This window comes from Podarcis cretensis (genome assembly GCF_951804945.1).
Source record: "Podarcis cretensis genome assembly, chromosome: 4".
Lineage (NCBI taxonomy): Eukaryota > Metazoa > Chordata > Lepidosauria > Squamata > Lacertidae > Podarcis > Podarcis cretensis.
The window spans coordinates 1561101-1574527 of record NC_137173.1 but is presented as its reverse complement, the minus strand read 5'-3'; the positions used below and the strand labels follow the sequence as shown (position 1 = coordinate 1574527).

Here is a 13427-nt window from a genome sequence, read left to right as displayed (position 1 = left end):
CCATTCAGGAACACCATGTAATTGTGTTGACTGTGCAGTGCGGGACTTTGGGATTAAAGCAGGGGGGGGGCTTCAAAGAACGCTGGCTTATATTCCATCAAGCCCCCTTGTGCAACCAGATTGGGGGGGGGGGAGGTTCTTGCAAGCAGCCAATAAGGCAAGCCCCCTCTCCAACCCTCTGGGGGCCTTTCGGCAAGGATTCAGTGACAGGCAGCATCTCATGGAACCTCCACGTCCGAAGGCAGTCCGCCTATATTCCTGGGTTTGGTCACTCAGAGAGCAGGACCTTACGTCCTGCAAGGGTCACCTCTCCCGTCCTCCCACCCCCACCCCATAAAGGCCCCCCACAAAGACACACGGGAGGCGGCTCATCTTGCAGGGAGTGACGTTTATTAGCTAGTGGCCCCGCGTGGGGGTATCTGGCAGGGGGTTTCCCCGCGAGGGAAGGCGCTGGCGGTGCTGGTGGCGTGGGCGACCGGGCGGCCGCGAGGCAGCTGGCCCTGGTCGAGGGTCGCTCAGTGGTAGTGGCGGCTCAGGGCGTGCGAGACCACGTTGCCCAGCTTCTGGAAGGCGGCGTGGGCGGCCGGAGTGAACTCCTTCCCGAAGTGGGAGGCCAAGACGATCAGGAGCATGTTGATCAAGAGCTGGAAGAGAAGAGAGGCGCTCGGTGGAGACCGCGAAGGGAGAGGGAGCCGGACGGGGCGGTGGGGCACCCCCTTCTGCCCCCCACCATTCCTCAGAGGCTGCCACCACGGTGCCACGCGTGGATTTCGCCAGGCAGGCTCTGCCACGGGGTTTGGAAAGGGCGGTGGGTGCTGGAGACGGGGGTCCCGAAGCCCAGGTGGCTCCAGGCTTGAGCAGGGCCGAGTCACAACCAGCCCCCCATGGAACTTTAGATTTCTTTCTTTCTTTCTTTTCCAAATTCAACACCCAGATTCATTTTCTAACATAAACCCATTACATCATTAACTAAATTAAAGTATACCTAATTACTCTAAACTTCTCTTTGCTGTATACAAATACAACACAGTTAGAAATTTTAGGTTAAAGCTTTCATATTATAAATAATATTTCAAATTCCCCTATGCCCCCCTGTTCCCCTTCACCCATGGGTGATCTCAAAAAAAATTTTCACTTCTTCCATCTTGTTGTTTTGTTATAATTGAATCATTGTTCAATTTATTCTTTTATTATTTCCTTGCTTACCCCTGCATGTTTTGCACATTAATATTCCAGTTCCGGAACCATATTTTTTCATGTATTCCTTCACTCCCTCCCACTCTTTAATTATTCTCTGATTTGAATGGCCTCTAATAGTTGCCGTCAATTTTGCCATTTCCACAAACTCACAGAGTTTACTTTGCCATTCTAATAATGATGGCATTTTCTCCCCCTTCCAGTTCTTTGCAATCAGTATCCTGGCCGCTGCTGTTGCATAAAGGAATACATTTTTTTCTTATCTCTGGGAATGTCTTTTGATATTAGGCCTAACAAAAAAAGCCTCTGGCTTTTTGGTAAACGAAATCTTGAATAATTTTTTCAGCTCCACATCTACCTCGTTCCAAAATTTCCTTACAGTTTTACATCCCCACCATGTATGATAAAAGGTTCCCACCTCCCTCTTACATCTCCAGCATAACACCCATAGAACTTTAGAATTGTAGAGGGTCATCTAGTCCAACCCCCCTCCCGCCCCCCAAAATGCAGGAATTGCTACTAAAGAAGTCCTGGCAGATAGCCCTTCAACCCTCTGCTAAAAGACCTCCTGTGAACGATAGAATCATTGGATTGCAGAGTTGGAAGGGAAGCCAAGAGTCATCCCACTAGACACCTAAAACACTCTGCTCTGTGGCTCCACATTTTGCAGCCAGTTTGCAAAGAAAAAGACAGTTCAGAAAAGTTTTGTTGACAAAGACAACTTCCCTCCCAACTCCGCAGGTCTATGATTCTCCTCGCTGCTCTGCTGAATGTTAAGGAGTGGCCTGAGGGCCTCCGGCTTCTTGGCCAGGAAATAAGTGGTCTGGATGGGTCCTTATCTCCTCACCCACATGCCTCCTGCTCCCTTCTTCTGGTCTCCACAGAGGGGAACTCAGGCACCCTCTTCCCTGCCACCCACCCCATGCGGAGACGCCACTCTGGGCAGCCCTTTGGGGAGATGGGGGCCTTACCTTGAAGTTCTCGGGGTCCACGTGGAGCTTGTTGCAGTGCAGCTCGCTCAGCTTGGCAAAGGCGGACTTGACGTTATCAAGGTCCTTGATGGCTTCTCCAAAGGAGGCCATGACCACCTTGCCGTGCGACTTGACCCTGGGGTTGCCCATGATGGCGGCAGGGCTGGAGAGGTTGCCAAAGTGAGCAAAGAGCCTCTGGCACCAGGGGTACACCACCAGCAAGCTGGAAAGAAGGAGAGAGAACAAGAGAGAGAGAGAGAGAGAGAGAGGTGGTCATCTTGGCTGAAGAACACACGCCTGCCCAGTCCCAAGTGGGAGAGTGGAGGGGTGCAGGTTTACCTGCCAAGGGCTTCAGCCCCAATCATGGCCACATCGCTTTTGTTCCAGATCTGGGTGATGATCTCCCTCTCTTTTTCAGTCCAATGCACCATGTTGGCTGGCTGAGGGTTGGGTACTTTGCTCGGCTGTTGGGCGAAACCTTCTGGGCGAAGCTGAAGCCTCTTCCATGGCTGGAGCCTTTTATACCCTGGGCCAAAGCTGCGGCTCCTCCTCTTTGTGTGGGCGGGGCCATCCTTGGCCAGGGGTTGGGTGGTCTGGCTCAGTGGGGCCGAGCCAGAGCAGGGTGGCAGCCAGCCCTGGGGTGGGGCTACATAGGCCAGGCAGGAGGCCCCAGATAGCTGCCGTCTCTCTCTCCCGCTCTCTCTCTCCCTCTGCCTCTGAGAGTTGGAAGATTCAGGACGGAGATGAAGAAAGTCCTTTGCACAACACAGAGTTAAACTGCAGAACTCCCTCCCACAAGAGACAGCCACCAACCTGGATGGCTTTGATAGAGGCCTGGGCAAGATTCAGGCTATCAGTGGCTCCTAGCCAGGATGGCTCTGCTCTGACTGCACAACGGGCATCTTGCTGGCCCCTGTGAGAAGAGGGTCCTGGACCAGATGGATCCAGCAAGCTCTTCTTAGCTCTTACAGGAGGCCTTCCATGGTCCTCTCTGTGGGGTGAGGTTCATCCCAGCCCTTGGGAGTCTCGGAGGTCAGGGCTGAGGGCTGGCACCACTGGGAGAGGTTGCATACAACTTGCCCTCTCCAGGTCGTCTAGTCCAACCCCTGTTCTGGGCAAAGCAGGGGGGTGTCAGCAGTGGAGAGATTGGGGTTGTGCTGTTGGGGCTACAGACCCTTCCTCCTCTTTAATCAGAGACTATCTACGTCTTATCTACCTAACACAAGGACATCAGAAGAGGCTGCTGGATCAGGCCAATGGGCCGCCTAGTCCAGCCTCCTGTTCTCACAGGCAGATGCCTCTCTTGGGACCTGAGGACCAGAGCAACCCCCTCCCCTCCTGCCAGCAGCTGGTCTTCAGAAGCATTGCTACCTCATCCTGTGGAGGCAGCGCACAGCCATCCCAGATCACAGCCATGGGCAGCTCTCTCCTCCGCCATGAATTTGCCCAATCCTCTTTCGAAGCCACCCAGGCTGGTGGCCACCACTGCCTCCTGTGGGGGGGAGTTCCACAGATTAACTCTGTGTCTTGTGAAGGAGTCCTTCCTTTCGCCTGTCCGGAATCTTCCAACCCTCAGATTCACTGGAGGCCCCTGAGTTCTGGCGTTGGGAGAGATGGACAAAGGCTTTCCTCTCTCCCCCTTTCCCAAGGCCATGCAGAACTGCGCAAACTCCTTGCCCGCCTTGCCTCTGAGCTAGAAAACCCCAGACTAGAAAACTTGTTGATTAGAAGATTTGTATGAGACTGTATGGGAAAAACACGGAATAACAGATACAACTTTGCTTAAAATGTATATAGGAAGTGTAGTGTAAGAGATGGAAGTCAATCAATGAAATTTTATTATTGAGATATTTGTAGAATAAATTTTTAAGAAATTCTTCCAATTCTTCTCCTTCTCCTTATGTTTTCTTTTTCTTTCTTTTTCTTCCTTTTTTCTTTTTTGTTCTTTTTTTATACGTGTGTGCTTATCTGAAATATACATGTATGTATGTATTTGCAGTATTTTGCTTGTATTTTGTAATAATTATGTTAAACAAAATTTAATAAAAAAGGGGAAAAAAGAAAAACCCAAACGCTGCAAGCCTTCCTCATAGGGGAGTCACTTCACCCCCTCAATCCGTTTTGGGGGACCCTTTTCTGAACCTTTTGCAACTCCATCTACCTGCCTGGGACTCCCAGGTGTTGGGGGTGAGGGGCCACATCAGGGCGGCCTGTTCACCCCCCCTTCCAGCCCTGCTCTGGGACTTCTGCTGGAAACAGAGGGATACCCTTACATTGGAAGTGTAAAGACAGTGGAGGGACATTTTTCCATATGTGGTGGTATTGTAAAATAACCAAAAGTTTTGGGGAAATGATTTATAATGAAATGAAAAAATGTTTAAGATAACATTTGTTAAAAGATGAGAAAATGTGGACTTGACTATGCTACCACTCAGTGAATTTGTAACTGGCTGACTGACCGAACCCAAAGGGTGCTCATCAATGGTTCCTCTTCATCCTGGAGAAGAGTGACTAGTGGGGTGCCACAGGGTTCTGTCTTGGGCCCGGTCTTATTCAACATCTTTATCAACGACTTGGATGATGGACTCAAGGGCATCCTGATCAAATTTGCAGATGACACCAAACTGGGAGGGGTGGCTAACACCCCAGAGGACAGGATCACACTTCAAAACGACCTTGACAGATTAGAGAACTGGGCCAAAACAAACAAGATGAATTTTAACAGGGAGAAATGTAAAGCATTGCACTTGGGCAAAAAAAATGAGAGGCACAAATACAAGATGGGTGACACCTGGCTTGAGAGCAGTACATGTGAAAAGGATCTAGGAGTCTTGGTTGACCACAAACTTGACATGAGCCAACAGTGTGACGCGGCAGCTAAAAAAGCCAATGCAATTCTGGGCTGCATCAATAGGAGTATAGCATCTAGATCAAGGGAAGTAATAGTGCCACTGTATTCTGCTCTGGTCAGACCTCACCTGGAGTACTGTGTCCAGTTGTGGGCACCACAGTTCAAGAAGGACACTGACAAACTGGAACGTGTCCAGAGAAGGGCAACCAAAATGGTCAAAGGCCTGGAAACGATGCCTTATGAGGAACGGCTAAGGGAGCTGGGCATGTTTAGCCTGGAGAAGAGGAGGTTAAGGGGTGATATGATAGCCATGTTCAAATATATAAAAGGATGTCACATAGAGGAGGGAGAAAGGTTGTTTTCTGCTGCTCCAGAGAAGCGGACACGGAGCAATGGCTCCAAACTACAAGAAAGAAGATTCCACCTAAACATTAGGAAGAACTTCCTGACAGTAAGAGCTGTTTGACAGTGGAATTTGCTGCCAAGGAGTGTGGTGGAGTCTCCTTCTTTGGAGGTCTTTAAGCAGAGGCTTGACAACCATATGTCAGGAGTGCTCTGATGGTGTTTCCTGCTTGGCAGGGGGTTGGACTCGATGGCCCTTGTGGTCTCTTCCAACTCTATGATTCTATGATTCTATGATTCTATGAGAACCTTTCTTGCTAGGCGTTACAGGCCAAGACTTGCCAAAAGAGCAGAAGAGGTTATTTGTGTATGTGACAACCGTGACTAGAATATCACTAGCCCAAAGATGGAAAGATGACAGGGTACCCACGAAAGAAGAATGGCAAGAAAAACTCGTGGAATGTGCTGAAATGGCAAAGTGGAACTGGAAAACTTAAGAGACTTTAAAAAGGACAGGGAACCGTTTATGTCGTACATACAGAAACCTTGTAAAGAAGTGGACTCACTAGCAGGGTTTGAGTAAACACTTGCAATTAACAAACATAGAAATTAAGATGTAATAACTGGAAAATAGCAAAGTGCAAGAGGTAATTTGAAAGTAAGTATGGTACAAAAATATTAAGGATATAACAATATTTAATTTAAAGAGTGCAATAGGAAAAAACAAGCGAGGGAAGTAAACACCTAAAGTTCCAGAAGAGGAATTTGGGGGAAGTTGATGGAATATTTTGGGGGCTGGGAGAAGACTATCCTCTTGATAACCCCCCTCCCCAGTGCCCCCTCCCCTGCCAAAACCATGATTCAGAAAAGCAGAGTGCACAGCCCACCAATGAAGTTCAAAACTGCAACAATTAAATACACGTCTATTCAAAACCCAGCGAAAACTATCCAGTTTAATTAATGCAACAAAGCGGATGGGTTTGATCCAGTGGTGACAGCTTTTCAAAGTCGGATAGGCAAGGACATCTCCCCACGGCTGCCTGCCCAGCCCATCTCCCTGGCAGCTGGCCTCCCTGGGCCTCCTCATGTGCGCGAGGAAGATAATGGCTCTGCCCTCCTGTGAGCTGAGGGTGCGAGAGGGGAGATACCGCCCTGCAGATTGTGGGGACTTTGGGCGTTCGGTCAACAGGGACTCAGATAAGCGGAGAGAGCGTTCCCGGCCTGGGTCCTGTTTTCAGGCCTCACTTTGGGTTCCCCATCATGAGCACCTGGTTGGCCATGGCGAGAACAGAATGGGCTAGGTGAGCCATTGATCCAGCAATGCTTTTCCAATGCTCTTATGGAACCTCCAAGTCTACAGACAGTCTATCTCGATTCCTCATGAGTATTTGGTCTCTGTGTGAACAGGTGCTGGACTGGATGAGCTGCCGTTGGCCTGATCTAGCAGCCTCTCCTTATGATCTCATGGTAGCCCCCAGTCTCTCCAGCTAGGTATGAGCCAGCAGTCTCCATCTCCTGGGGTGGGCCTGGATGGGCAGCTCACTGCTAAAAAATGTTGCTGCTTCAGCTATGGCTCTCTGAGACCCCCACCAGCACTTGGCATTTAAAGCAGTTGTTGTTGTTTAGTCATTTAGTCGTGTCCGACTCTTCGTGACCCCATGGACCAGAGCACGCCAGGCACTCCTGTCTTCCACTGCCTCCCGCAGTTTGGTCAAACTCATGCTGGTAGCTTTGAGAACACTGTCCAACCATTTCGTCCTCATTTCGTCCTCTGTCGTCCTTCTCCTTGTGCCCTCCATCTTTACCAACATCAGGGTCTTCTCCAGGGAGTCTTCTCTTCTCATGAGGTGGCCAAAGTATTGGAGCCTCAGCTTCAGGATCTGTCCTTCCAGTGAGCACTCAGGGCTGATTTCCTTCAGAATGGAGAGGTTTGATCTTCTTGCAGTCCATGGGACTCTCAAGAGTCTCCTCCAGCACCATATTCAAAAGCATCAATTCTTCGGCCATCAGCCTTCTTTATGGTCCAGCTCTCACTTCCATACATCACTGCTGGGAAAACCATGGCTTTAACTATACGGACATTTGTTGGCAAGGTGATGTCTCTGCTTTTTAAGATGCTGTCTAGGTTTGCCATTGCTTTTCTCCCAAGAAGCAGTAGCATGCCACTTTCAACAGCCGTGGCTTCCCAGCCACCACCACAAACTCTTGGGAACTGTAGTTTGTTAAGGGTGCTGAGAGTTCCCTCTCCCAGGGCTACAGTTCCCAGAGCCCCCTGTCAAGAGGGCTCGATAGTTAAACCACTCTGAGTACTGTAGCTCTGGGAGGGGAATGGGGGGGGGTCTATCCTCTCAGCACCCAGTATAAACTTTAGTTCCCTGGATACTTTGGGGGGTGGGGTGCCATGACTACTCAAAGTGCTGTGATAGTGCGGCACACATACAGTTCAGATGGGTCTTGAATGGAACCAGCAAATATCACAGCAGAGTCGCCGTGTTATAGTGGTCAGTGTCAGACTATGACCTGGGAAAGGCCAGGGTTCGAATCCCACGCTCAGCCATGAATCTGGGGGCCAGCCACCGCCTCTCAGCTTAGCCTGCCTCGCGGGGTTGTTGAGGGGATTAAATGAGGTGCTGGGAGAACCCTCTTGCACATCACCGGAGCTCCCTGGAGGAAAATCTGGGCTATAAATGCAGTAATAGAAAATGGAGGTCTTAAGGCAGAGGTCATGTGACCACCTGCTGGGGTTTCCTTATCTGTGATTCCTGCCTTGCAAGGGGGTTGGAATAGATGACCCATGGGGTCCCGTCCAATTCTACAATGCTACGGTTCTGAATAAATATTCATAATAAAGATCTGGGCAAGAGGTATTGTTGGGCTTTTCCATTTTCCTTTGACCTTGCAGAGAATAAGAATGGTTTCAGGTCAGTCTTCCTGTGCTGATCTTGTATGTGTTTGCTTGGTACACTTATGAACATTTAACATATATCTAAGACCTAAAAATTCCTATCATGGTATATAGACCAAGAGGAGTATTTGGGTCCTTTTCCATCTGGGTTCAGATCTGGATGGGGGACTGAAAGAACCTTGCTGGGTGACCTAGGCTGTGAGCCAGGCATTGGGAGTGTTGGTTCTGCAGGGCCTCTCAGCAGCACACCATATGACTGACCAGAAATGGCTTGCCAGGTGGGCAGAGCCACCGCCACAACCTCTGGGCGCCAAGAAAGGATGGCTGGCAACAATGACCCTGCAGGCCTCTCTGCTGCACCTGTTGAGCTGCTGCCTGGCGTACTGACCGCTTTGCTGCTGGGATGGTGCCTTCTTCCAAGGCTGACATTCCTGCACTTCCCATCTCAGGGGGCTGGGCTGGGCTGGATGACCCTTGGGGTCCCTTCCAACTGCCATTCTACAGTTCTTTTTTTTTAAATATATCTCTATTAATTTAAAATAAATACACTTATGAAAAACAGACGTACATACAAGTAAACAAACATACAATCAAACAAACAAATAACAGAAAAATCAAACAAACCACCACACTATAAGACACAAGAAAATTAATATAATTATCATCATATGTACTCGTGGTATTGAACACAATTATAAAATTTACAGAAAAGAAATTTAAAACTGACTTCCAATTAATCCCACTGTACTTTATCTATCCATTCCTTTATACCACACGGTTACATATTTCTTATATAATTTCTTTTTACCTCCCTACAAACTTATATTTATACAATACAGGGATCAGTCTGACTCTGCCAAGATGTTTCCTTTTATTCCATCATTTTCTAAATATTCTTTAAAGATTCTCCGATCCTTATAGACTTTTTGTTTTGGTTGGACTCTTACTCTTCCTGTCCCTTTCGCAGACATTCTACCAGTAGGATGTGCCAATCTTCCGTTTTGGGTATTGTTGTGTTTTTCCAATTTCTTGCTACTAAAATTCTGGCCGCCCATTCTGTGGTTCTATATGTTAAAGCCTAGACCAGGTCAGGCCAGACTGGTGCCCAGCAGACAAGGCTGCAGCCAGCATGACCGATGGTCAGAGGCGATGGCCGAACTCCACCACCCTTCTTCCTCTCAATCCACTTTTGTGACTCTTCCCTTCCCTGGTCCTGGCAATGGACTGACCGGGTGGACTTCTGCCTGCAGCTTCCCCTTTCCTTGGCCTTGGAGACTGGGCTGAGCCACTGCTTTCTCGAAGGTTCCTGGGTGCGCCCTGCCATGGCACAGGCCTGCTCCTCCCGGCCCTGGCCCTATCTGGGTGAAGCAGCTGAAGGCAGCCACCCGCACCCAGAGCCCTGGGAGACCTGATAGGATGCCTGCTCCACCCTCGCTGGGGGCAGAGATAACAGGGAGGAGGAGGAAGGGCGCTCAGGGTGGTGCATCGCAGCAGCTGTGGGGCTGGGAGCATCCAGAACCAAAATCATGGTCTCTCTTCAGAAAGGTGTTGCAGGAATTTATGTATAGGTTGGGGGGGAGGTTGCCCTTCCAGCAGGTATCATGCACATGCAGCCCACTACCAAAATCAGCCCCATCACTTTTGTGACTTGGCCCACAAAACACTTCATCACCGTTTCTTCCTATCTATTCAAAGGGCCTCTGCTGCACAATGCCAAATGTAAGAATTCACTGAAAAATGTATCTATGTACTGGCTCACTGGGATGCAGGTGGCGCTGTGGGTTAAACCACAGAGCCTAGGACTTGCCAATCAGAAAGTCGGCGGTTCGAATCCCCACAACGGAGTGAGCTCCCGTTGCTCGGTCCCTGCTCCTGCCAACCTAGCAGTTCGAAAGCACGTCAGAGTGCAAGTAGATAAATAGGTACCGCTCTGGCCGGAAGGTAAACAGTGTTTCCGTGCGCTGCTCTGGTTCACCAGAAGTGGCTTAGTCATGCTGGCCACATGACCTGAAAGCTGTATGTCGGCTGCCTCGGCCAATAAAGCGAGATGAGCGCCACAACCCCAGAGTCGGGCACGACTGGAACTAATGGTCAGGGGTCCCTTTACCTTTACCTTTACTGGCTCACTGGGAAAACTTCGGAATTCATATAGACATGTGAGCTCAGCTACTCAGCAGCTCCTTTGCCTGAGTGATAATCCCTGGCATCAGGTAGCCATTCCAGAAATAACAAACCCAGAGGAAGACAAAAGGGTGTGATTGACTTGGCTGGGAAACAGGGAAATGTAAATATCTCTTTTGTTACACTCCATGGGTGTTTGGTGGAGGGCAAGGGGAACCATGGGGCAGGGTCCAGGATGCTCAGATTCCTGCCACCAGACCTCCCCTTTCATGATGTAACTGTGATGTATGAGTGACGTAGTTTGGGGGGGGGTGTAACATGGGGATTAGCAGCTAATAAAAGTTTGGGAGTTCTTTTTTCGGGGCTTCCATCTTGTTCCACCTGGTGGCAGGTGGGAGTCCTGTCGCCACAGTCTTCAGTCAAGACCAAGCTGACTGGCTGCTCTTTTGTTCTGCTATTCCTGACAGGTGTCCTTGTTTTTTGTCCAAGGGAGCCCACAGATTTCTCCGTTAACAAAGGGAAGCCCAGGGTGGTCTGGAGGATATCGCAGAGTTGGAAAAGGTTCCGAATGTTAGGACATATTTCCATTCCACATTTAGAACAGATTTGTGGATTGTTGTATGTCACATGTCTGTTTACTTTACTTCCGTTGTACAGTGCTACCTCGGGTTACAGATGCTTCAGGTTACAGCCTCCACTAAGCCAGAAATAGTACCTTGGGTTAAGAACTTTGCTTCAGGATGAGAACAGAAATTGCATGGCGCAGCAGCAGCGGGAGGCCCCATTAGCTGAAGTGGTGCTTCAGGTTAAGAACAGTTTCAGGTTAAGAACGGACCTCCGGAACGAATAAAGTTCTTAACCTGAGGTACCACTGTATATTGCTTTTGCTATGCTGCTGTTTGCTTGGACACGAAGGGAAGCAGACATGTTTTTTCCTTTGTCCTGCTGCTGAATAAAATGCTGTAAATATGCTTACATATGTGTAATGGTTGTAAGGGGTTACTTGTGCGTAAGTTGCCTTCAGTTTTGGTTAGATTGCCTACCCAACCATACTTTGGCTGACAGCTCACACTCCGTGGCCGGTCAGTCACTTGCAGAATCCGTCAGTGGGCGTTTCTTGAACCTCTTCCAGCATAAGAGCTGTTTGACGCCAAGTCTCCTCCTACTCTCCCTGCGCGGAACTCGTCTGCGCAAGTAAGGGGAAGGCAGAGGTGTGTCCGCGCTCTCCCCACTAGTCTTGGGTGAAGGGTCTTGGAGACCTCTCTCCGAATCCTCCATTTCCCTCCCTTCCCTACCGGTGTTACGCTGAATTCCTTCCCCCCTGCTGGTCCCCTCTCCTGCATCGCTGTGGAGCCTTGCCTCCGCCTCTCGTTCTGATGTCAGTTCCCTGACAATATGTCTCTATCTGCCACTTCCAATGGGAAGATTTATTCACTCTGATGATTAGATTTATTCACTCTGATGATTAGAGCGTGCTCAGTCTCTAAAGGCTTCTGAGGCTTGAGTCGCTGATTGATGCTGTTACGAGAACCAGAGTTTGCCCGGTTGCCGGCCGGTGGCTGGAGCCAGCTGGGGGCCTGCCAAATGCCCCCGTCTCCCTGGACACATCCCAACACCGAAAAGGGCAGCCCAAACGATCCAAGGAGATGGAGTGACTCCCCTCTTAAGAATAGTTGCAGCCTTTGGGACTTTTTTCATTTAGGGACAAGGTGAGGAAGATGATGGAAGTTTATAAAATGATGCACAGCATGGAAGAAGTGAATCAGGGAATCGTAGAGCTGAAAGGGACACCCAGGGCCATCTAGTCCAACCCCCTGCAGTGCAGGAATCTCAACTAAAGCATCCACGGCAGACAGTGTGGGAATGTTCAGGGATACAGGAGAGGATATATTGTCTGATTATATCCTTATCCAACTTGTGTTAACAAGTTCCCCAATTTCAGCACAGTAAAACATTCCCCTTTATTTTAAGTTTGCAACGGCAGCGTTTGCTCAGGCTCGCTTAAGCCTCTATAATAACTATTCTGGTAATTTCCCCTTATTCCCTCATAAAATACAAGAGACGACACAGTCTTTTACAAAAGTATAAAAAGAGTTTACTCACATTCTGTTCACAATCAGATCCCAGAAGGCAGACTTAAGCTTAATGAAGTAACATGCATTTGGACTCTATCTTATAAGAAGACAGTCCCTGTCTCCTCTCTTGGCTGGAAGCCAAGAGTGTATCTTTCACTCAGTAGATCATAGAATCATAGAGTTGGAAGAGACCACAAGGGCCATCGAGTCCAACCCCCTGCCAAGCAGGAAACACCATCAGAGCACTCCTGACATATGGTTGTCAAGCCTCTGCTTAAAGACCTCCAAAGAAGGAGACTCCACCACACTCCCTGGCAGCAAATTCCACTGTCAAACAGCTCTTACTGTCAGGAAGTTCTTCCTAATGTTTAGGTGGAATCTTCTTTCTTGTAGTTTGGATCCATTGCTCCGTGTCTGCTTCTCTGGAGCAGCAGAAACAACCTTTCTCCCTCTTCTATGTGACATCCTTTTATATATTTGAACATGGCTATCATATCACCCCTTAACCTCCTCTTCTCCAGGCTAAACATGCCCAGCTCCCTTAGCCGTTCCCTTAGATGTTGCTTCTCTGATGCATGTGGTGAAAGAGAGAAGGAAGAGAATAGAGGTGGCTGCCCTGCCCTGTGCTTTTATCATTACCTGCACAGGTGAGGCCACACCCAACTCTAATCACATGTAGAGGAAGTCTGTCCCACCCAGAAGGGAAACAGGAAGTTTACCTGCTGGCTGGACAAACATCCCTCCCCATGTGTAAACATGTTCACTCTAGGAATGTTGTACTTGACTGCTCTTGTGTTTCACATCCCACAGACAGGAGTGCCAGCTTAGTCCTTCCACCATCGCTGGCTGGGGCTGTGAGTGCCCTGCAGCGTGCATAGCCCTGACATTGAAATGTGTGGGTGCTCAGCCCATTCAAGGGGGATTTTTGAGTGCTTGGGCACCCAGGGCCCCAGGGAGTTGGCACC

General features: G+C 49.2%; 1 protein-coding gene across 1 annotated transcript; it reads right to left on the bottom strand.

Annotated features, from left to right (window-relative positions):
• Positions 1-371: 371 nt before the first annotated feature.
• On the bottom strand, positions 372-2680 carry LOC307215075 (hemoglobin subunit beta-1-like). The gene is made up of 3 exons (XM_079974238.1): positions 2508-2680; positions 2169-2391; positions 372-644 (listed from the first exon to the last, which is right to left on the bottom strand). The coding sequence occupies exons 1-3, from the start codon at positions 2597-2599 to the stop codon at positions 516-518; spliced, it is 444 nt and encodes a 147-aa protein (XP_079830364.1). The 5' UTR covers positions 2600-2680; the 3' UTR covers positions 372-515.
• Between the last annotated feature and the right edge of the window lie 10747 nt (positions 2681-13427).